The 22918-nt window shown below is 42.1% G+C and overlaps 1 protein-coding gene across 5 annotated transcripts in view; it reads left to right on the top strand.

Moving 5' to 3' along the window:
- Positions 1 to 1560: 1560 nt before the first annotated feature.
- The window catches only part of LRIG3 (leucine rich repeats and immunoglobulin like domains 3), a 78848-nt gene continuing 57490 nt past the window's right edge, over positions 1561 to 22918 (top strand). For 3 of the 5 annotated variants that reach the window (XM_081331252.1, XM_081331251.1, XM_081331250.1), the window contains exons 1-3: positions 1568 to 1947; positions 13821 to 13892; positions 15168 to 15242. In XM_081331252.1, the coding sequence (XP_081187378.1) occupies positions 1742 to 1947; positions 13821 to 13892; positions 15168 to 15242 (353 nt within the window). In that variant the 5' untranslated portion in view covers positions 1568 to 1741. Of the gene's footprint in view, positions 1948 to 13820; positions 13893 to 15167; positions 15243 to 22918 lie in introns of those variants that run through there. The other 2 variants (XM_081331253.1, XM_081331254.1) reach the window with 2 other exon arrangements.

Here is a 22918-nt window from a genome sequence, read left to right as displayed (position 1 = left end):
GTTCCTCTAGGGCACACAAGCCTCCTTCATATCTTGCAGATTACATTGCAAAATAGCTATGTATTGTTGTAATTCCTGTTGCCACTACACTGCAGAAACTAGTGCTATGATGTAACTGTCTAATAGTGCCATTTTTGAAGCCTATTCATTGAGACGTTTAATAACATTGTAACCTACATTGTTTTTTTTACTTTTATTATTATTATCACTTTTATTTTAGTGTGTTTGGATAATGAGTCTTAACAATTGTTGAGACTAATTGTTGTTATTATGGTCCAGTCTAAGAGGGGAGGGGTGTTATGGTCAGGGGTGTTATGGTCAGGGGTGTTATGGGCTCTTAAAGAATACCACGTGGATTGCTGGAGCAGCTAAGGGCTCTCCACCAACCCAGACTACAAGTCTCCTGTGCTGCAATTGGCTATCTCCAGGCTGCAATGGTTGATTCAAACCTATTGGCTGCCACCTAGTGGCTAGACTATATATTGTGGCTAGTTGCAACCTTTTCCCCAGTACAGTTTCTGCACGAAATAAACTATGAGTTACCTTGTACTCAGCTTAGCGTCTTCATTCCTATGCCAAAGAACCCACTATTTAACAGTAACACCACCTTAGTTAACTATCACACCTTGAGTCTTTTTGTAACAATTCTGACACCAGTCACATTAACAATGCTGTACTTATTGCATCCTGTAAAGGCCACATATTTGCAATCACTACTTCCAAATTCTTAGGTATATTACCCATTGATATAAATTATTTTAACATACAAATAAAAGAGCACCTTATTTCTAGTCATTCTTTTTTGTTTTTTATAATGAGGTTAAACTCTCCATAATTTAAGGCCCTTTTAGACCCTGGTCTTTTTCTTGAAAGTTAAAGTAAACGTTTAATGCCTCTATTAACACTTATTTGTGTCATTGCCCTTGCCAACACTCAAGAAATGCTGTGATGTTTTAAAACACTTTCCAATCAAGCCCAGGTTCATATCAGCAGAAAGAGCACTTTTCAACTGCTATTGAATGACCTCTACTTAGACCTTGAATAACTTAAATTTTGCAGGATCCAATCTGAGTCGGTCACCAGGACCAAGTTTTAGTCTTCCAAGCTTTTGGACTCCTGCTGGAGCCTATCCTCAGGGAACTTCTTTCTCTCCAGAATGTGTACGGTAGGCTGTTCCATGTGCAGTATTTATGTGGTGCATGGTTGTGTGTGGCATAAAATTCAAATTTATTAAAAACAAGATATTGATTAGATTATTGACTGGACGTTCAGTTTCCGCTATCACCTCCTGGGCGTATTTGTGCGCCCATTTGGTACGTTTGCACAAGCGGGTCTGGGTTGGCTTGAGATGGTTCCACGGCTTTTATTCTGGCAGCACTGCTTGCAAAGCGTTCCGCTCCGATCGGCTCCCCGGGTCAGAGCTATGCTTCCCCCGGGGGCCCCCGTCTTTCCCCAGCTAATCCGCCCCGTCAGTCCCCGGCCCGCCGTTTTGTTGTTATCACATGGCAGGGGGCGGGTTCCGCCGGTCCGGGCAGGCGCGGGAAGCGGCAGAAAGTTTGGCGAACTGAGCAGAATTGGGCGGACGGCGCGGAGACTTGCCCGCAGATTTGCCTGGGGAGGGGTGGTGGCGGCATGGAACGACGCTTCCCAGCGCCCTGAGAGTGGCAAAGCCCTACCTCGATTTCACTCCACTCGCCCAGCCCGAAAGCCCCAGGTGTTGATCACGCGAGGGACTCCGAACATGGGCTCCTCTGGGCGCCGCTGGGTGCTGCAGCTGCCGCTGCCGCCGCCACTTTTAGGACGCCTGCTTTTATGCTACAGTCTTTTCTTCTCAGGTCTGGCCCAAGAATGCCCGGCTCCTTGCCGTTGTCTTGGGGAACGACTGGATTGCAGCCGCCTCAGACTCAGAGAAGTGCCCGCGCTGCTCCCCAGCAGGATGGTGCAGCTGTGAGTACAGGCGCTCTTCTGGGGAGGGGGGAGCATTGGCGACGAGTCTGAGGCGCGGGTCTCCAGCGCTAGGAGGTTCTCCTCTGCTGAGCCCTCTAAATAGAGGTGCTGGAGAGGAACTAAAACGAAGTCTTCAGCACTATGGCTCCCCAGCCCACAAATATTTCAGCTTCCCACCTCTCCCGTCGACCTCTGCAACCTAATTCAGGCCGCTGGACATCATGGATTGGAGACAATCTCGTAGAGTTGCCCTGCACCTTTCTGGCCATTAAGGCAGGATTTACAACTAGGCTAAAGATGTCCGTGGCTAAATTATAATTCAGCCCTTTGTGTGGACCCAGCCCTTGTGGATAGTTTATGGATCTGTTGTGCAAGGCCTGACAATAGAATTGATTTGGCAAACTAGGACATTTTAATCCAGTCTACCTTTGTTGTCTTGGTACTTCCTGTTGCAGAGATAAAGTTGGTGGGCACAGTCCTACCTGATGATTTGCAGTAGCATCAGTAGAATTAGCAGTTAAGCCATCCTTCCCCATTTAGGACTCCCAAGTATGTTGAAAGGTAACAATTCCCATAATTCTTATCCATCACCTGGAAGTAGTTTAGTTACTCACCTATATACTTCTTGTCTAGGCATCATAGAAATCAGGATTGGGCCAACTATTAATGGTCTTTTCACTCAAAGGTAGGCAAGCAGTTAAGAAGTGAAACAACCTCTGATATATGGTATGTCCTGTTGTGTGTGAATGGAGCTGGCATTTACTTATTTTGTGCCTCTCAATAGTCCTTGGTCCTGGGAAAAGGGGATGACTCAGGAGATCTAGCAAAGTTTTTTAAAACTCAGGGCACCATGGAAGTTGGGGCTTGAGCCAGTCCTCCAATTATTAGAAGAAAGAGCAAGCCAGTGATCATGGGAAGGCTTTCCTTTTCTCACTTGGAAAAATGAAAGGCAGTAATGGTGACAGCTTCTACTGACATCTGATTGCCTGGGTTGGGGCAGGTAGGTAGGAATCTATTGCCATAATTACATAGAAGGAAAAAATAGTGGAATGAAAACAAAGAGTAGCTCCTTTCAGTTATGATTTGTCGGTTTGTGCTGCCTCTGGCTGAGTTGGTAAAAGAGTTAACAATTGTTGGCTTAAAAGTAGAAAACAAATCTACTTACTGAAGGAAGCCAGAAACTCCCAAAAGACCTTAAGGCCTACATGTTCCGCTCTTTGTAGAGCTAAGGCCTTGGAGATGCATCAACAGCTAGATACTGCAGGAAAAATTCTTGACATTTTTATACGTCCTAATCATCTTTTGAATGGGGAATAGATGTTGCCATTTAGATAACTGAGGAAAACATACAGATTTATATGTCAATAATCATTGAAACTTGGGTTGTAGACCAGTGTTCATGTCAAGTCTACATCTATTCCAATAGAAAGGCCATTGTTTTTCTCTTGTATCTTTTTTTTCCTGTTAGGGTTTCATCTTTTAAGAGATCTTTTTTTAAAAAAAAATGCTTTGCAAAATCCTAAAATGGGAAGTATTTTTATAAAAGAAGTCTGCTCATGCAACTCTGAAGAGTGCACATGAATTTCCCTCAACTTGGTATGCTTTGTGTAAATACAATTTATATATATTGTTAAGGATTGTGGTAATTGTAATACAAAATACTAGAATTTATCAGGATAGAGCTAATTAGTCTAGCTGTTGGTAAGTGTTACTCTCTACTGGGAATATGATTCCACACTTGAGTAAGAGAAGATAATATATGTTGATTCCAAACTTGAATAAGATAAGATTATATAAGTTGATCTTCTGATGTATTGCACCAGAACACGTAGGACAGGGTTGTCAAACTGCCAGCCTGTGGGCTAGTTGCGTCATGCAGAGGCCACACCCACCCAGCTCTAGCAATACAAAAAAAGTCACGATACATCGTGACATGTCATGTGATGCATTGAGTTTGACACCCGTGATGTAGGAGATGAGGGAGAAGTAACCAGTTAGTCTTTCAAATAAAAGCAAAAGAACAACAGTTGTATGATGCTTAACAACTAACAAATTATTATTTCATAAGCTTTGAATTTGAATAGAATTCTTAACTTATGCAATAATTCATTTGTTAGTCTTTAAGGTGCCAGAAGCTTTATTATTTTATTTGGATGTTTCTAGTGGCAGATTAAAATAACTATTTATTTATTTATTTATTTATTTATTTATTTATTTATTTATTTATTTATTAATGGGACTTATATCCCGCCCTATCTCCCGAGGGACTCAGGGCGGCTAACAACAACAAAACTTAAAGGTCTCTGTACAGTAAATTAAAATTAAAAATTGAAATAAATTAAAATAAATTAAAGAATAGAGTTAAAATTGTAAACATAATTAAAATCCGTCAGTCCAGGTCAGCCAGGTGGAAAAGGAGTGTTTTGAGGCCGCGGCGAAAGGACTGGAGATCTTGGGCCATCCGAAGCTCAGGGGGGAGCTGGTTCCATAGGGCTGGCGCTCCCACAGAGAAGGCTCTTCCCCTGGGGGTCGCAAGCCGACATTGTCTGGCCGACGGTACCCTGAGGAGGCCTTCTCTGTGTGAGCGTACTGGGCGATGGGAATTCGTTCCCGGCAGCAGATGGTCCTGCAAGTATCCCGGGCCTAAGCCATGTACGGCTTTAAAGGTAAGTACCAGCACCTTAAATCTCACCCGGAGGGCAACCGGTAGCCAATGCAGCTCACGCAGGAGGGGTGTAATATGGGAGTATCGGGGTGCTCCCATCACTACCCGTGCAGCTGCACTCTGCACCAGTTGAAGCCTCCGGGTGGTCTTCAAGGGCAGCCCCATGTAGAGAGCATTGCAGTAGTCTATACGGGAGGTAACGAGTGCGTGGGTGACTGTACGTAGGGCCTCTTGGTCCAGAAAGGGGCGCAACTTGTGTACCAGGCGAATCTGGGCAAATGTCCCCCTAGCCACGACTCCAATATGATCTTCAAAACTGAGTCGTGAATCCAGGAGGATGCCCAGGTTGCGTGCTCTATCAACGGGAGGTAGCATCTCTCCTCCTATAATCAAAGATGGAACCTCTTGGACTAAACGAGATTTCGGTATGTAAAGCCACTCAGTCTTGGCCGGGTTGAGCCGGAGCCTGTTCTTTCCCATCCAAATCTGTACCGCTTCCAGGCAACGGGACATCACATCGAGGGCATCACTGGGTTGGTTTGGGGTGGAGATGAGATAAGATTAGATAAGGGTTGCTTATCATTTGAAAATTGAAGGGCAAATCTAAATTAGGACCAGTGCAATTTTTTTAGAAGCAATAACAATACCTAATGTAAGGGAGAAAATAAATGCTGTCAATGATATTCACATGGATTTATTTTAAGGCACCATGACTATTAATCAGAGCAATTATGAACAATGGGAGCTGAAATCCAAAAAGATTTTAAGAACCATTTTCTTCCTATTTCTGATACAGAAAAATTCTATTTGTATTTAAACTTTGCATCCAGTATGGTTCCTGAGCAGCAGTCTTGCATGCAGAGTTGTATGGTAAAAGTGAAGGATTCTAAATACTTTTTTGTCCATGTGATTTTATTTAATTGCTCTATTAGTTTCTGTAATACACTAGGCACCCTCTCCTTCTGACTTTGATTTCTGTTAAGAATGGAATAAATTAGTATGTCTATATTTGCATGAATGATGGGCACGATAGTTTTGATATTGTTTAATTCTGTAGGCATTTCTTATACAAAATCTTAATGGTTTATATTTGTTTAAAGTCAGCAAGGAATTGAAATGTACTGTTGTGGTATGTTTGTTCTGTATCTGTTGTCATTTCAATTACTTCTAGAAGTATTAACTTCTGTTCCACTTCAGAAGCTAGTAAAGATAAGATGTGTAAAGTAACAGGAAGTCTTTCAATTAGTTGTGGCTAATTCTATTCAAATGCCTCTTCTGGAAATTGTCCTTGCTTTCTTGAAAAAAAGACACTGGTGTATTCATACCATATGGTAAGGCATATGGGATCAACTATGTATGATTATAGCTGTAAATGTCTACTCACATGTAAATCCCCCTGTATGCAGTAACTCTTTCTAAATATATGAATTGCAGCCTTAGAGAAGGAAGATTCAAGGAATGTAAACATAGAATAAATATTTATTTGCTAAGTAATAAGTGATGTATTGATCAGCTTGAATAATTGGTTTTTTAAAATACTTTTAAATAAAAATCTTCATTTTTCTTAAAAGCTATTATATGTAGATTGTAAATATCCAGAAAACTTCTATATAATAGCAAAGAGGCCCCAAACCAATCTATATATGGTAGACCTAATTGTATACAACATTTGAACAAAAGCTTTTCAAGGTTTATTATAAGTATCAGTTCACAAAATGTGCAGTATTTAAGCACTCTTATCAGGCAAGATCTTTGTGTCTCTGGTTTTTTTTTAAAAAAAAACACTAAACTAGAAAAACCAAATGAGAGGGAAAAATTGGCAGATGTTCAACCATGTCTGCATTTTATTAGTTTTAGATGGAATGTGGGAGTAGACTACAGACATGCAAATAGAGCCTTTTCAGGTGCTTTCAGTAGTGTCAGGTTGCACCAGGACTCTTACGGGTTTTTTGGGAAGAAGAAATAAATATGCAGTGGGGTTTTTTCCTCTCCTGTTTCTGAAAATATAAAATCCAGCTGTCTGAATGTCCCAATCCTTCACTGAAATACCTCAGTTATTTCTTAAGTAGAAAACAGAAGAAAACAACATAGATGTATCCATGAAGTCTTCAGGAGTCAGGCTTGATTTGAGGGAGTTTACCTAAGGCACTCTGCTGTTTTATTTAGAAAGAATAAAAGCAATAACCATATATTAGTTGTCTGCAAATAAAATCACTTGAACACAGAGTGACTTAATTTTCAGTAGGCATGTATTAGCATTGCCTCATAAGTTCATGTTTTCCTTGATCAGAGGTCCCCAACTTTTTGAGCACCAGGGACCGGTTCTGTGGAGAAAGGTTTTTCTGTGGACCGGAGGGGGTTTGGTTTCATGTACTGCCTGCATCCCACGGATGGGGCTTTGTTTGCGCGGACCGGTTTCTGGCATGCCATGGCCCAGTGCCGGTCCACGGACTGGGGGTTGGGGACCCATGTCCTTGATAACCAATTTCCTGGATAACCAATTTTACTTGTAAGAAACCACTAAAACCCAACATGTGTAGCTAGTAATTCACTAATTAGGATTTAAAACTTTAAAAAAATGTTCTTTTCAAATGGATGGTGGATTAACCAAAATAAGAACAAGGTATCTTGGTGACAGTTAATTTAGTGTCTGTTAAATTAAAGATATCTTTTGTGGTTGCAAAAGCAGTGGAAGCTTTCTAATTGGATTTCCCTTGTAGAGGTGAATTGTCCATATGTACATTCACATTACTTTACAAGAAGTGTGAAAAATGGGCTCCACTTGTATAAATAAGCACTTGGCCTTTTGTAAGGAACCCTGTAGTGATCACTCATGGGCAGCTGTGTCACTTGTTCTTAAACTCACTGGGTGACATCTTTGTAAGTGTCATCAGACTATGTGGTCTGGTAGGTTTTTTAACAAGTTTCTTTTGTTAAAATTAAATGCCTTCAGCAGTCACTGTTCATTGCTTGCTTTTCATGCCTTTAAGAAAAGCTAGCAAACTGGTTCTTCCTTCCTTCCCCCCCCCTTGGCCTCCTTTTGCTCTTGCCCCAGGAACCCTCAAATGCTAATAACTAAACAAAATTGGCTGTTGTTTTTAGTACTGGTAATTGTTTACCCAGTTTGTCTGTGAGGAATGTCCTGATATATTGGCAACAGGATAAATAGAATGCCTAGGGTGATAGAGAGATAGATAAATAACGAAAAAGCATTTGGTCTGTTTCTGTATTTAAATTCTAGATTTTAAATTTTATTTTATTTTTAGTGAAGATTTCAGTAGATTTGATTTGTTAAAAGTACACACTCATGCACATGCATATAGCTCTGTGGGGGGGATGAGTGAGTGTGTGAGAGAGAGTATAAAGAAATAAAGAACCCTAGGAGAAATTTACTTTATATATTTATTATTGGTAATGTAATTAGTCAGAGTGTAACCCTACAGTGTTAAGTTGAAATGCCAGGCCAACCTTTTTCTTTGTATAATATCTTTGGGGGACAACACTTTTTTATTTTCACATTCAGAGTTCTAGATAAAATAAATGCTGGATGGTTGGAAGAAACAAATGTTAAGTACAAATATTGAAATTATTATTTTTTAAATTTTGGAAGCTCTCTGAAGGCTCCTGGCTCTTGGAAGGCTGAAATTATCTTTACATGTTGTCAGTGTTGTGGTTACTCTTATAATTGTGATTTACATAACAAAATGGGTGGTGGAAAACAGCCAGTTTTAACACAGTTTTAATGCAGGTTTTCAGTAAAGATGTGTGCATATACTAAAAATAAAGCCAAGACTGTTCAAAAGCAGTGAATTTATAATAATTTATCAAAAATACATCTGCAGTCCAATTTTACTTGGAGCATAGATGTTTAAGAATTCATAGAAACACTCCACATTTTAAGATTGTAGCTTTTGTTAGGTTTAAAGTTTAGCAGCCAGATGGGAAAAGATCTGAATAATTACCAAACATCTTTGCTGTTTTTCAATTATCTTGGGAATTTTAGATATTTAACTAGGGTTTGTCTAAGAATGTTAAGTCTGTTACTGAGACAGGGAGGGAAGTCTAAAGGATGCTTTCTACTAATGTTTGTATTACATCTCAGTATTTACATTTTCTAAACTCTGTAGTCCTTACCAGAATTGCTAGAGGAAAAAAGTTTGGATAGTTTTCACAGCTGTTCTGCAGTATTTTCCAGACTAGAATCTGAACAAAGCAGGCTGATTTATGAGTCACTTTAGACCTGTGTCTTAAAACAGCTACAGCCTGCCTCTTTGTTTTTTAGCTTTCCTTTCTGCTGAATTAGCAGTTCTAAGGGTCTCAGTGGGGATTAATTAAGAATATGTTGCTGGATTTGCATTTAAAAAAAACTACTTACATTTCAGCATTTCCAAGAAAAAAAGATAATATACTTAAAATGAAGTACATTGAGTCAATTCCACGTGTGCTTTGTGAAGATTAAGTGTCTCTGAAATTACTGAGTTTTATGAACATTGGGGCATAGTATTAGGTTGCTCTATTTCTTTACCAGGGACACGGTGGCTCAGTGGGTTAGGATGCTGAGCTTGTTGATCAGAAGGTCGGCAGTTTGGTGGGTCGAATCCCAAGTGCCGCGTAACAGAGTGAGCACCTGTTACTCGTCCCAGCTTCTGCCAACCTAGCAGTTCGAAAGCACGTAAAAATGCAAGTAGAAAAATAGGGACCACTACAGTGGGAAGGTAACAGCGTTCTGTGCACCTTTGGCGTCTAGTTATGCCGGCCACATGACCATGGAGACGTCCTCGGACAAGGGCTGGCTCTTCAGAGGTCAACCTCGAGGCCTCTCACTTGTCGAGTTCCTCATGGGTTGGTCCTCTCGCCTCTCCTGTTCAACATCTACATGAAACCGCTGGGTGAGATCATTCGTGGTTTTGGAGTTGGGTATCATCAGTATGCTGATGATACCCAGCTTTTTATTTTGACCCCAAACCACCCCAGTGATGCCCTCGACGTGATGTCCCGTTGCCTGGAAGCGGTTCGGGTCTGGATGGGGAGGAACAGGCTTCAACTCAACCCTGACAAGACTGAGTGGCTGTGCGTACCGGCATCTCGGGATATTCAGAACATTCCATCTCTTTCTATGGGGGTGAGCTATTACCCCCTGTAGATAGGGCTCGCAACTTGGGAGTCCTCCTAGATTCACAGCTTTCTTTGGAAGACCACATGATAACTATGACTAAGGGGGCCTTCGCCCAGGTTCGCCTGGTGCGCCAGTTGCGGCCCTATCTAGACCTGGATGCCCTGCGTACGGTCACTCATGCGCTCGTGACCTCTCGTTTAGACTACTGCAATGCTCTCTACATGGGGCTGCCCTTGAGGACCACTCGGAGGCTCCAACTGGTACAGAATGCAGCCGCGAGAGTTGTGTTGGGAGTCTCCCGATACTCCCATGTTACACCTCTGCTCCGTGAGCTGCATTGGCTCCCAGTTGTCTTCCGGGTGAGATTCAAGGTTCTGGTAATGGTTTTCAAGGCCCTACATGGCATGGGTCCGGAGTACCTTAGGGAACACCTGCTGCTGGCGTCAACTTCCCTCCGCCCTGTGCGTTCCCACAGAGAGGGCCTCCTCAGGGTGCCACCGGTCAGAGAATGTCATCTGGTGGCCCCCAGGGGGAGGTCCTTCTCTGTGGGCACTCCGGATTTATGGAATCGTTTGCCGGTTGAGCTCCGGATGGCGCCCGACCTTCGCTCCTTCCAACGCGATCTGAAGACTTATTTGTTCGAACAAGCCGGCCTGGCCTGATGGGGGATGGGTTTGGATTTTATTGTTGTTTTAAATGTATTTTAACCTATTGTTATAACTTGGGCATTTCGTTTAATTCTTTCTTAACTTTTGTATTTTTGTATTTTTATATGTTTGCCCTGTTCACCGCCCTGAGTCCTTCGGGAGAAGGGCGGTATACAAGTAAAATTATTATTATTATTAAATTATTATTCAGCTTTGAAACAGAGATGAGCACCGGCCCCTAGAGTTGGAAACGACTAGCACGCATGTGCGGGGGAACCTTTACCTTTATTTCTTTACCACCATTTTGTTCCGATTTGAGTTGATCATATATATTAATATTTTCTGATAATGTCTTGAGTATTTGAATAACATGGCTGCTTTCTAAAAATCTTCATTGTCCTAATGCAAGAATTGTGAAGAATAAAGCTAACATCTGTCCCTACTTCTAAGGAAATGAGGAAATTCAGGAATTTGTATTCAGGAGTTGAAGTAAGATGATACTGGTTTGAATGAGGATTTCTGTTTTCAGTCCCAACATTCAAATACAACAAGAAATGATTTAATATTGCATGAATGAAACTCAGGCTCCTGAGCTTTTTGCTCTCTATGATTCAGCGACAATAGTATATTTGTAAAAAGATGCAGTTTGTCATGTTTAAAGCCAAATTCAATCCTTGGTGTCTAATCTTGCCTTTTTACACTATATCATAGTTAGGATCTGCATAGTTGTAAAGTTGCTGGTAGTGGTGTTGAATCCAAAGCTTTGATTCTTCTCTTTGGAGCCTTATGGAAAGGAAAGTAAGTGGAAGAGACAGAAATGAATGAAATGCTCTTTATCTTCATCCATTTTACAGATCAACATCTGTCTGGATATGGTACATAGAGGCTTGCTGCTGGGAAAACCTCACCACATTAAAGTTTCTGAAAAAAATGCAGTGTTTCAAGATGTCCTTTGCAATTTTCACATCCAGGAAGGCATTTTCAAGGCCTCTGCTAGTTGCCCTGGAAAGCTTAAAGAAGAGCCTTCCTCCTTGGAAGATTGTACCAACTGCTGGCATGTTAACAGGCCTGTCTTTTTAAAAGTGAAATGTGTATTTTAATCCCGGAGTCCAGCCATTCTTAGTCATTTAGAATTTCCATTGCTACTAGAGATCTAAAACCACTGGAGAGATTTTAATTTAAAACTGTGGTTTTAAAGAGGGAGGAGGCCAGAGGAGTGGAAAATGTGAGCTCCAGAACTTCAGTGATGCTGGTGCTCACTGCTAAATTATAAGGAAAGATTGCTTAATATTATTTCATACCAGTTTAAGGATTTCGTTCAAAAAAATTTTGAGGTGCCAGAAAGAGATGCATTTTAAAACCTATGTTTGTCAGGAAGCTTCTTCAAAATCGACATTAGAAAGGATCACCTGTATTTCAGCTCTTAGAGTACTTCTTTTTGTTTTGTAGGAATGTCTCTTCAAATGAATAAACTTTTCCTTTTTGTATGCTTCTGCAAGCTAAAAATAGATTTAAATGGCAAGTCTATTAAATTTCTTGTCATAGTATTTGATTTTGGCTACTGAGCACTAAAAATCTGGACAAGAAGAAGGGAAAGAACAGATCACATAAAATCTGCTGATACGAGCAGTGCCTGAAAATACAAAGGTTTAGTCTGAAACATAGTGCAAATTCAAGTTATAGAGTCCAGATGGAGAGTACACCTGAGCTCTTTAGTGAAAAATCCCTGAGTCTAGTTTAGTGATAATTAACAGCAGTTGCAACAGTAGGATTTCTATAATATAAAATCTGGGCCAGGTTCCTACCCCACTACATTCCCAGAGTTATAACTTTACCAAAACAATTCTACTCACTTCTGTTATTGTGTGACAGGTCCTAAAGAAAGTATGTCTTCTATACTGTTTCATGGTGTTGACTCTTTCCTACCTTTATTTATTTATTTAGTGTCCATGCCTTCCAATCAATGTCAACTTCCTAGATAAGTCCTTAAAGTTTTCTCAGCAATATTTCAGTAGTGGTTTGCCATTTTTTTTTCTTAGGGATGGGAGTGAGTGATGGGCCCCAAATCACCCAACTGGCTTTGTGACTAAGGTGGGACTAGAACTCATAGTCTTCTAGCTAGTTTCTACCTTGGTGCCTTGTGTAAAATGAAGAAAGGATGTGTGCATTTATCTGTGACTAAGTCAATAGAAACCTGAAACACTGTTGAAATAATAGTTGATCTTACATTCTTTGCTTATGCAGAATAAAGTCTAATATTGTAATAACATTGTAATAACCATAACTTTACAAAATTATAATGCTTTGATCCAAAGTCAAATATTAGTATATTAGTATTAGTATAAAGGTAAAGGTAAAGGTTCCCCCGCACATGCGTGCTAGTCGTTTCCAACTCTAGGGGCCGGTGCTCATCTCCGTTTCAAAGCCGAAGAGCCAGCGCTTGTCCGAGGACGTCTCCGTGGTCATGTGGGCGGCATGACTAGATGCCAAAGGCGCACGGAATGCTGTTACCTTCCCACTGTAGTGGTCCCTATTTTTCTACTTGCATTCTTACGTGCTTTCGAACTGCTAGGTTGGTAGAAGCTGGGACGAGTAACAGGCGCTCACTCTGTTACACGGCACTCGGGATTCGACCTGCCAAACTGCCGACCTGATTGACAAGCTCAGCATCCTAACCCACTGAGCCACCGCGTCCCACCAGTATTAGTATAAATAATACTAAATAAATAGTATAAATCAGGGGAAGTCTTTCTTTATTCTGAGCTTTTTTTAGACCACTTACACAATATTGATATATCATTTTCATGTATTTTTCATTTCTTCCAGAAGGTACACATACATACCCATCAAGAACATGCACCCTAGAAATAAACATATGATCTTGCAGGAAATAGATTTCTTTGGCATATTGAACAGTTTTATTCATTACTGAATCTGAAATGAGTTATTCCTTGAAGCTGAAATATTTATTCAGGTTTTTTTTTCATTCCGGGTATTGCATATGGTTCAAATGTTAATCATTTCATATGAGAGAATTAGTGATGCAGAGACATATGAATGGAAGAAGTTTCCATGTCACCCAAACATGTATATATCCATATACCACAAATTTAGACATACCAAGTAAAAATTATAAATGAAAAGACACCTTAATGCTTTGTTTGCCAGATGTGTCTTTGGTCTCTCCTATGCTGCCAAGATAGAAAAAAAAAGTTTGATTTATATGGTACATGGGACAATTATTGCCATGCTGATCTTAAATAGTTTTTTATTTTATTGTTTTAAGCTTCTATGAAAATAGCTTTTGAGTTGTATGCACTTCATAGACATCATATAAAAATATATGAAAGGCTATCATGGGAGGAAATAGAAATCAAAATGTATTTAGATTATTTTTAAATATCTCTCATTTTGATGAGTATTTATGCATTTTCTAACTTTACAGTGATCTAAGCCACAATAGGTTGTCTTCAATCAACTCTAGTTCTTTGAGTCATCTTTATAACCTGCGAGAAATGTAAGTAGTTATTCTGCCTCCAGATTCTTATGGCTGTCTGTGTTGCAAGATGTCTTCTTTTCCATTGCTTTATTTTAAATTTCTAAAATCATAATGACATGTGCATATAAAACCTAGAATGATTTTATTTGTATTCAGTGATAAGTTGTGATTCCAAAGAAAGCTGATATATAAAGCAGTTGGCTTTTGCTTTGCATTTGATGATGATGATAACTTTATTGTCACTTTGAATGTACACCAATCGGCATACATCAAAATGAAATTTCGTTGCATACAGCTCTCAAAGGGTCACCACCTCCGATATATACTCCTTGTTCGAGGCCCGCTCAAATTTCACATTGTCCATTTTAGTCTCTAGGGAGTGAACGATGGCAAACAGGACAGATGGGAATGGGGCTCCATGTGGATTAGCCCTCAAATTTGCTTGTATTCTGACAACCTCGCCTCCTTTCCTTTTTCTGATCCTGACTCTTCCACCCTTTCCTTAAAGAGGCCTTGCTTCTTTTCGCCCCTGGAGCACGCTGCTGCCGCCGCCACCAACTCCTCCAAAAGCCTCTCTCTCTTCCTCTGGGCCTGCCGACAGCCTCATCCAGTTCCTTCGCTCCATAAGCTCCAGGTTCTTGGTGGAACATGAGGAACAATCTTTTCTGCCTACTCATGAACATATATTTACCTATTTAGACACATGGGACATTGCTGTATTTTGATAGCCTACACTTCTTGACCCAAATTCCTAAGTAAAAGCTCCTCTTGTTTGATAGCTGAGCTTTCAGCTGATGGAAAGCATGAGTAGTAACAGTTATTTGCCAAGCCACAGAAGATGTTATACAACCATAAGCAATCATTAGCCATGGATTTTCTATCTGTATGCAGAAACCAACTACTAAGAGTAAAAAAAAGAAAACAGTAAACCAGTTTCTGTGTGTGTGTGTGTGTGTGTGTGTGTGTATTTGGTGTGTGATTTCACTCCTTCAGAGGAATAAATGAGCCACATGTACCACACAAAGGATACTCTCAATAAGCCAGAATTCTCTGGTTTATTATTCCGTATATAAATGGTAAGTGCAATATTCAAAGGACCTACAGCAATCCAGTGGGCATCTGTGGAAGTCAGCATCATTAAAAGACTTTGTTTCTTTGGGAAATTGTGCCACTATGAGTGTGGGAGGTGAAAACTGGTAAGTTGTTAGAGATAAAATGGGAAGGGAAAATTAGAAGATACCAATTACCATTTATGTCTGTCTTGGCTAAGCTTTCATTATTTTTTTTAAACAGAAAACTGAACAACAATGAATTGGAAGCTATTCCAAATCTGGGACCTATTTCAATAAACATTACTTTCCTGTCTTTGTAAGTTGATTTCATATATTTATTTTATATGAAAAGAAATATATAGACATATTTTCTATCTATGCCCAATATTAATCAGATATTTTCAAAGATAAAGCTAATATTTGAAATGATAGCATTAAAATATGTTTAATATAGTGCCACCTTTGAATCACCTTGACTGTCATGATATATTTCTTCTTCTAGGATAGAAACACATATTGTAGAAATTGTACTTGTTAGAGAATATTACAGCTCAAATTCTGAGAATGGTTTATTCTTCCCCTGAATTCTGTACAAAACAACTTCTGAATTCAATTTATTGTATCTCAACCTATAATCAGGAAAGACTTTTTCTGAAATCCTGAAGAACCACTTTCAGTCACAGTAGAAAGTATCTAACTATAACCTGTCATTGTTGTTCATTTTTATTGCCCTTGGTTGAATGGGTGCTTGGGAAAACAGATTAGCTCAAGTCAAAGATAGTATGGAAGAAAACTTTTTAAAAAATCTAAAATGCCACTAATTAGTTGGAAGGACTATAATCTAAATCAGGGGTGTCAAACTGCCAGCCCACGGGCCGTTCGCATCATCCGGAACCTGCACCCACCCCATTATCGGCAATGGCAAAACAGTCCCAATAAGTCTCCTGACGTCACATGACGTCACAAGTCTGATCTAAATCCTAGAGGTTTTCATTGCTGTTTTAAGGTCTTGACTGAATAGAACTAGTAGGGTAGACTAATACATGTAACTTTGTCTTGATCCCTAAAGCTTCATAAAGTGATACGTACATTGATGTTTGTATAGATCAAAGTGAAGTGTAGATGTGATCTCAATTCATCTAGCCTTGGGAAAGACTGGTTGTTTACTTTAAAATGTATATGCCACTTTTTATTAAAGGTTTCTAAAAGTGTTGATAGCCAAATGATACATAATAAACATTGATACACACATAATCGAATTACTGTATCATTTTCATAGATTTTGATGGTGATGTGTTCAAATCTATTCACATTTCATTAGAAGTACATTCTATTACACATAGCAAGAAATACACAGGCATCAGATTATGACTATGAAGAATATTTGTAGGATTCAAATCTGTACAGTGAATGTATCTGTGATTTTTAAATGTGTGTGTGTGTGTGTGTGTGTATGATAAATTTGTATGTGCATGCATTTATATGCATATTTATACAATCTGTATCCAGTTAAGTTTAATATCCTTAATTTCTTGGTAGAATGCACATAAAGTCTCCACTCATGTATTGTATAGGACAGGGGTCGGCAACCTAAAAAAGGAAAAGAGCCACCGGGAACCGGTTCCATCACAAATTAAAAAAACTGGGAGCCGCGTGCGTGTGTCCATACACGCGCATGCGCAAAAAACGTTTTGCGCATGCGCGGACGCACGCGGTTGCCATTTTTTTAAAAAGTGAGATGGAACCGGTTCCCGGTTGCCCGACGGCGACAGCCCGTCTGCAAAGCTGCCGCTTTCGGCAGCTTTGCAGACGGGCCGCGGCAGCTTCCTCAAAGAGCGGCACCGCTGCCCGTTCGCCCGGAGGTACGCGCGCACCTCTCCAAAGGTTTGGGGAGGTGCGCGCGCACCTCCGGTCGTTCGGAGAGGTGCGCGCGCACCTCTCGGAACGGGCCGCGGCATCGCTCTTTGAGGAAGCTGCCGTGGCACATCTGCAAAGCTACCGCTTTCGGCAGCTTTGCAGACGGGCCGCGGCAGCTTCCTCAAAGAACGACGCTGCGGCCTGTTCGCGCGGAGGTACGCGCGCACCTCTCCAAAGGTTTGGGGAGGTGCGCGCAGCTCCGCCCATTCGGGGAGGTGCGCGCGCACCTCTCGGAACGGGCCGCAGCATCGCTCTTTGAGGAAGCTGCCGTGGCCCATCTGCAAAGCTGCCGCTTTTGGTAGCTTTGCAGACGGGCCGCGGCAGCTTCCTCAAAGAACGACGGCACGGGCCGTTCGCGCGGAGGTACGCGCGCACCTCTCCAAAGGTTTGGGGAGGTGCGCGCGCAGCTCCGCCCATTCGGGGAGGTGCGCGCGCACCTCTCGGAACGGGCCGCGGCGTCGCTCTTTGAGGAAGCTGCCGTGGCCCGTCTGCAAAGCTGCCGAAAGCGGTAGCTTTGCAGATGGGCCACGGCAGCTTCCTCAAAGAGCGATGCCGCGGCCCGTTCCGAGAGGTGCGCGCGCACCTCTCCGAACGACCGGAGGTGCGCGCGCACCTCCCCAAACCTTTGGAGAGGTGCGCGCGTACCTCCGGGCAGCGGTGCCGCTCTTTGAGGAAGCTGCCGCGGCCCGTCTGCAAAGCTGCCGCTTTCGGCAGCTTTGCAGACGGGCCGCGGCAGCTTCCTCAAAGAGCGACGCCGCGGCCCGTTCGCGTGGAGGTACGCGCGCACCTCTCCAAAGGTTTGGGGAGGTGCGCGCGCACCTCTCCAAACGGGCGGTGCCACTCTCCATTTGGAGAGGTGCGCGCGCACCGCTTTCGGCAGCTTTGCAGACGGGCCGCGGCAGCTTCCTCAAAGAGCGGCACCGCTGCCCGTTCGCCCGGAGGTACGCGCGCACCTCTCCAAAGGTTTGGGGAGGTGCGCGCGCACCTCCGGTCGTTCGGAGAGGTGCGCGCGCACCTCTCGGAACGGGCCGCGGCATCGCTCTTTGAGGAAGCTGCCGTGGCACATCTGCAAAGCTAACGCTTTCGGCAGCTTTGCAGACGGGCCGCGGCAGCTTCCTCAAAGAACGACGGCACGGCCCGTTCGCGCGGAGGTACGCGCGCACCTCTCCAAAGGTTTGGGGAGGTGCGCGCAGCTCCGCCCATTCGGGGAGGTGCGCGCGCACCTCTCGGAACGGGCCGCAGCATCGCTCTTTGAGGAAGCTGCCGTGGCCCATCTGCAAAGCTGCCGCTTTTGGTAGCTTTGCAAACGGGCCGCGGCAGCTTCCTCAAAGAACGACGGCACGGCCCGTTCGCGCGGAGGTACGCGCGCACCTCTCCAAAGGTTTGGGGAGGTGCGCGCGCAGCTCCGCCCATTCGGGGAGGTGCGCGCGCACCTCTCGGAACGGGCCGCGGCGTCGCTCTTTGAGGAAGCTGCCGTGGCCCGTCTGCAAAGCTGCCGAAAGCGGTAGCTTTGCAGATGGGCCACGGCAGCTTCCTCAAAGAGCGATGCCGCGGCCCGTTCCGAGAGGTGCGCGCGCACCTCTCCGAACGACCGGAGGTGCGCGCGCACCTCCCCAAACCTTTGGAGAGGTGCGCGCGTACCTCCGGGCAGCGGTGCCGCTCTTTGAGGAAGCTGCCGCGGCCCGTCTGCAAAGCTGCCGCTTTCGGCAGCTTTGCAGACGGGCCGCGGCAGCTTCCTCAAAGAGCGACGCCGCGGCCCGTTCGCGTGGAGGTACGCGCGCACCTCTCCAAAGGTTTGGGGAGGTGCGCGCGCACCTCTCCAAACGGGCGGTGCCACTCTCCATTTGGAGAGGTGCGCGCGCACCGGGCGGCTGGGAGCCGCAGAAGACGGCTCAAAGAGCCGCATGCGGCTCCGGAGCCGCGGGTTGCCGACCCGTGGTATAGGATAATAGCAGTGATTTATAGTTTGTCATGAATGCTTCTGGTCAAGCATGGAAGCCTATGCTGTGATGTATTTGCTAACCATTTGTTTTAGGTTTGGGCTGGTGATGTGGCAAAATTTACTGCCTGATGACATTTGATTGGCCCAAAACCCTGAAGTAAACCAGCAGAAATTAAGAACTGGGTGGGGCTTTGGGAAGTGGCCATCACATAAAATTAGCTATGTTTTTTTTTTTTTTATTGAAAAGTTTTAAAAATACAGTTTTCCTTTAAAAAACCCCCTTCCCCCTCCCTCCTCCCCTCCCTACCTCCCCCCTTCCCCCCCCTCCCCCCCTCCCTCCTCCCCCCCCTCCCCCTAACCCCCCTCCCCCCCCCCGGACTTCCCAGAGCTAAATACAAGGTATATATATATAAAAAGGCAACCATAAACAACCATATACTAACAACTATAAATTCTAAAATCCATCACTCTCTAACTTATATAGGATCAAACAAAACTTAGCATTATTAAATATATATAGAAGACAAAATAAAAAAAGAAAAAAGAAAACGAAAGAAGACTTATTCAAATGCTAGATAAAACTTCTTGACCCTATACTTATTCTGGATAAACTCAATCCATTTTCTCCATTCCATAATATAATGTTCTTGCGAGTAATCTTTCAAATAGGCCGAAATCTTCGCCATCTCTGCCAAGTCGGAAACCTTTAAAATCCACTCTTGTATAGTCGGCAGTTCCTCTTTCTTCCAATATTGACCTATCAAAAGTCTTGCTGCCGTAACTAAATTCAACATCAACTTAGAGTCCACAACTGTAGCGTCAACAATTATTCCCAACAAAAAAAATTGCGGACAAAACTTTATCCTCCGTTTAAAAATCTTCTGCATATTCCACCAGACTTTTATCCAAAAAGCCTTGACCTTTTTACATGTCCACCATATGTGAAAATATGTTGCCTCTTCATCACCACACCTCCAACATTTAGGCTGATAATTCGGATACATACTTGCAAGCTTTTTAGGATCTAGATGCCATCTATAAAACATTTTGTAAAAGTTCTCTCTTAAACTTTGAGCTTGAGTGAATTTTACATTCCTCACCCAGATCTTTTCCCACGTGTCCATTGTAATAACTTCCTGAATGTTTTGGGCCCATTTTATCATACAATCCTTAACAAGCTCTGTTTCTGAATCGATCTCTATCAATGCAAGATATATCCGTTTAATATGTGCTGGTCCTTGATTTCTAATTTGCTTTATCAAATTTTCATCAGTCGTTGCAAATCCATTTTTTTGATCTTCTTTCCACCTGGCCTGTAACTGAATATATTGAAACCAAGTCTGAACAACCTTCTCTTCTCGCAAGAAACTATATGATTTCAAGCACCAAATATTCCTTTCCAAACTTAAAATTTCCTTGTAAGTAGTCTCATCATGTTTGAAACCAGCATGTATATTTTCTATTGCGTGTTTTGGGATTGCCCACAATGGTATCTTGCTGCTTAACTTATGTCTATACTTCTTCCAAACTCTCAGCAATGCCTGTCTTAAAATATGCATCCTAAACACAGTATCTACCTTCTTATCATACAGCAAATATGCATGCCAGCCAAACAACAGATCATGGCCCTCAAGATTTAATAACCTCGATTGTGTCAAATTAATCCAATCACTTATTCCTACTAGTGCAGCAGCTTCATAATATAATTTAAAATTAGGCATTTTAAGGCCACCTCTCTCACGAGTATCCTGCATAATCTTAAGTTTAACTCGTGGCTTTTTCCCTGCCCACACAAATTTATTGATACCACGCTGCCATTCCTCCAAGTTAGAGTCTTTCTTAAGAATCGGTATCATTTGAAATAAGAATAAAAATTTGGGCAGGACATTCATTTTCACTGCTGCAATCCGTCCCAACAAAGACAATTGCAATTTTTCCCAACTCTCCAGTTCTTTTTGAATTTTCCCCCATAACTTTTCATAATTATTTTTATATAGCTTTGTATTAGAGGGCGACAAAATCACCCCCAAATATTTAACCCTTTTAACAATCTCAAATCCAGTTAATCCTTCTAGGAGAGCCTTCTGCGAGACTGTCATATTTCTAGCCAAAATTTTAGTTTTCTGTATATTTACTTTAAATCCAGAAACCTTCCCATATTGTGTTATTATCTCCATCAGGTCCACAACAGAGTTCTCTGGCTGGGTCACTGTAACAACCAGATCATCTGCAAATGCTCTCAATCTGTAATCCTGATCTCCAACTTGTATCCCCTTAATTTTTTCCGAATTCCGAATCTTAACCAATAGTATCTCTAATGTTAATATAAATAACAAGGGCGATAGCGGACAGCCTTGCCTTGTGCCCTTCTCAATATTACATACTGTTGTCAAACTATTGTTAACTATAATTCGGGCAGTTTGTTTTTGGTATAATGCCCTAATCGGTTGTAAAAATTTTTCCCCAAAATCCATTTTGTCTAAAACTTTCAACAAAAATTGCCAGTTCAATTGATCAAAAGCCTTTTCAGCATCTAAAAAGATTAGCGCAGCAGAGATCTGGTTGTGCCTTTCCAAAAACTCTAACACATCAACTATATGTCTCACATTGGTTTTCATTTGTCTTCCACTAATAAACCCCGTTTGGTCCCCATGAATCACCTGTTGCAGAACCCTCATCAGTCTATTAGCCAAAACCTTAGCAAATATCTTATAATCTGTATTTAAAAGCGATATCGGTCTGTAATTTTTAACTAAAGTAGCATCCTGGTCTTCCTTCGGAATCAAAGAGATAAAAGCTGTTCTCCAAGACGGGGGCACCTTTCCCCCCCTCTGGATTGTCTGGAACAGTTCCTTTAACGGTTTTATCATCTCTAATTGTAAGTTTTTATAATAGGCCGCAGTCAAGCCATCAGTGCCTGGTGCTTTATCCACCTTCAGTTCCTTAATAGCTGTAAAAATTTCTTCTTCTGTAATCAGTTGGTTAATCCCCTCTTTTTGTACTTGCGTAAGAACCGGGATGCTAGCCTTCTCCAAATACGTATCAATATCTTTTGCATTAATGTCCTCTTTAGTATATAATTTCGAATAAAAATCCACAAAGGCATCCTTAATAAGATTCTGTTGATACACAACCCTTCCTTTATGCTCAATCTTATCTATATTAGATGCCCTTTGTTTTTTCCTCAGTCTATAAGCCAACCATCTGCCTGGCTTATTAGCATTGCAAAAAGTATTATGCCTAGCAAACCGCAGATTGGTCGCCACTTGATCAGCCATTAATTTATCAAATTGTCCTCGTAACAGTCTAATAGCCTCCTTGATCTTCACCTCCTCTGGGTTCAAAATCAAAGCCTTTTCTTTTTCCTTTATTTCATTCTCCAGTTCTTTCCTTCTAGTTTCCACTGCACGTCTATGTCTATTATTCATATATATCAACACCCCTCTCATATAGGCCTTGCTAGCATCCCAAACCATATCCATAGAGGTACCCTTATTCATATTCATCTCAAAAAAATCCTTCATCCGCTGTTTGCATTCTTCCACATTTCTCTGATTTCTAAACAAATTCTCATTTACGCGCCATGAGCGTCTATCTCCTCTTTCCTTATCAATCTCCAACCACACTGGACTGTGATCAGAGATAATTCTCTGTACAGGTAGTCCTCGAGTTACGAATATAATGGAGCCTGCCCATTCCATTCTTAACTTGAGGATTCATAGGAGTGAATTGTGTTGTCATGGTTCCGATAGATGAAACCAATTAAAAGAACTTCAAGGCAAGAGTTTCTTCCTTGAGGAACATTTTACTCCGGAAACAAAGTTTCAGCACTTACATAGTTGAACCCAAGACAGAGAGTTCCTCCCCCCAGATGCAAAGCAACAAGTTGCAATTCCCACCCCACAAAAGCTGTCATAAATCACATTCCCCAATTAGAGCAAAACACGGGCTATTCTCTCTGTCTCCTCAGCCCACCAAAAGCTTATCAGACAATGTCCTTGAGTTTCCACACTTCTGCATTGTTATGGCTAGCTAAACCCTCAAGCATTTACCCCATCCCCCCTTCTACATCTAAATTCTAAAAGAATAGAAAAGGCACATTAAAAGCAAAGATAACATGGCTGCTGAATTTC

This window comes from Vipera berus, assembly GCF_964194415.1.
Source record: "Vipera berus genome assembly, chromosome: 6".
Taxonomy (NCBI): Eukaryota; Metazoa; Chordata; class Lepidosauria; order Squamata; family Viperidae; genus Vipera; species Vipera berus.
Note: the sequence above shows the minus strand (reverse complement) of the source record. Positions and strands in the feature narration are given on the sequence as shown.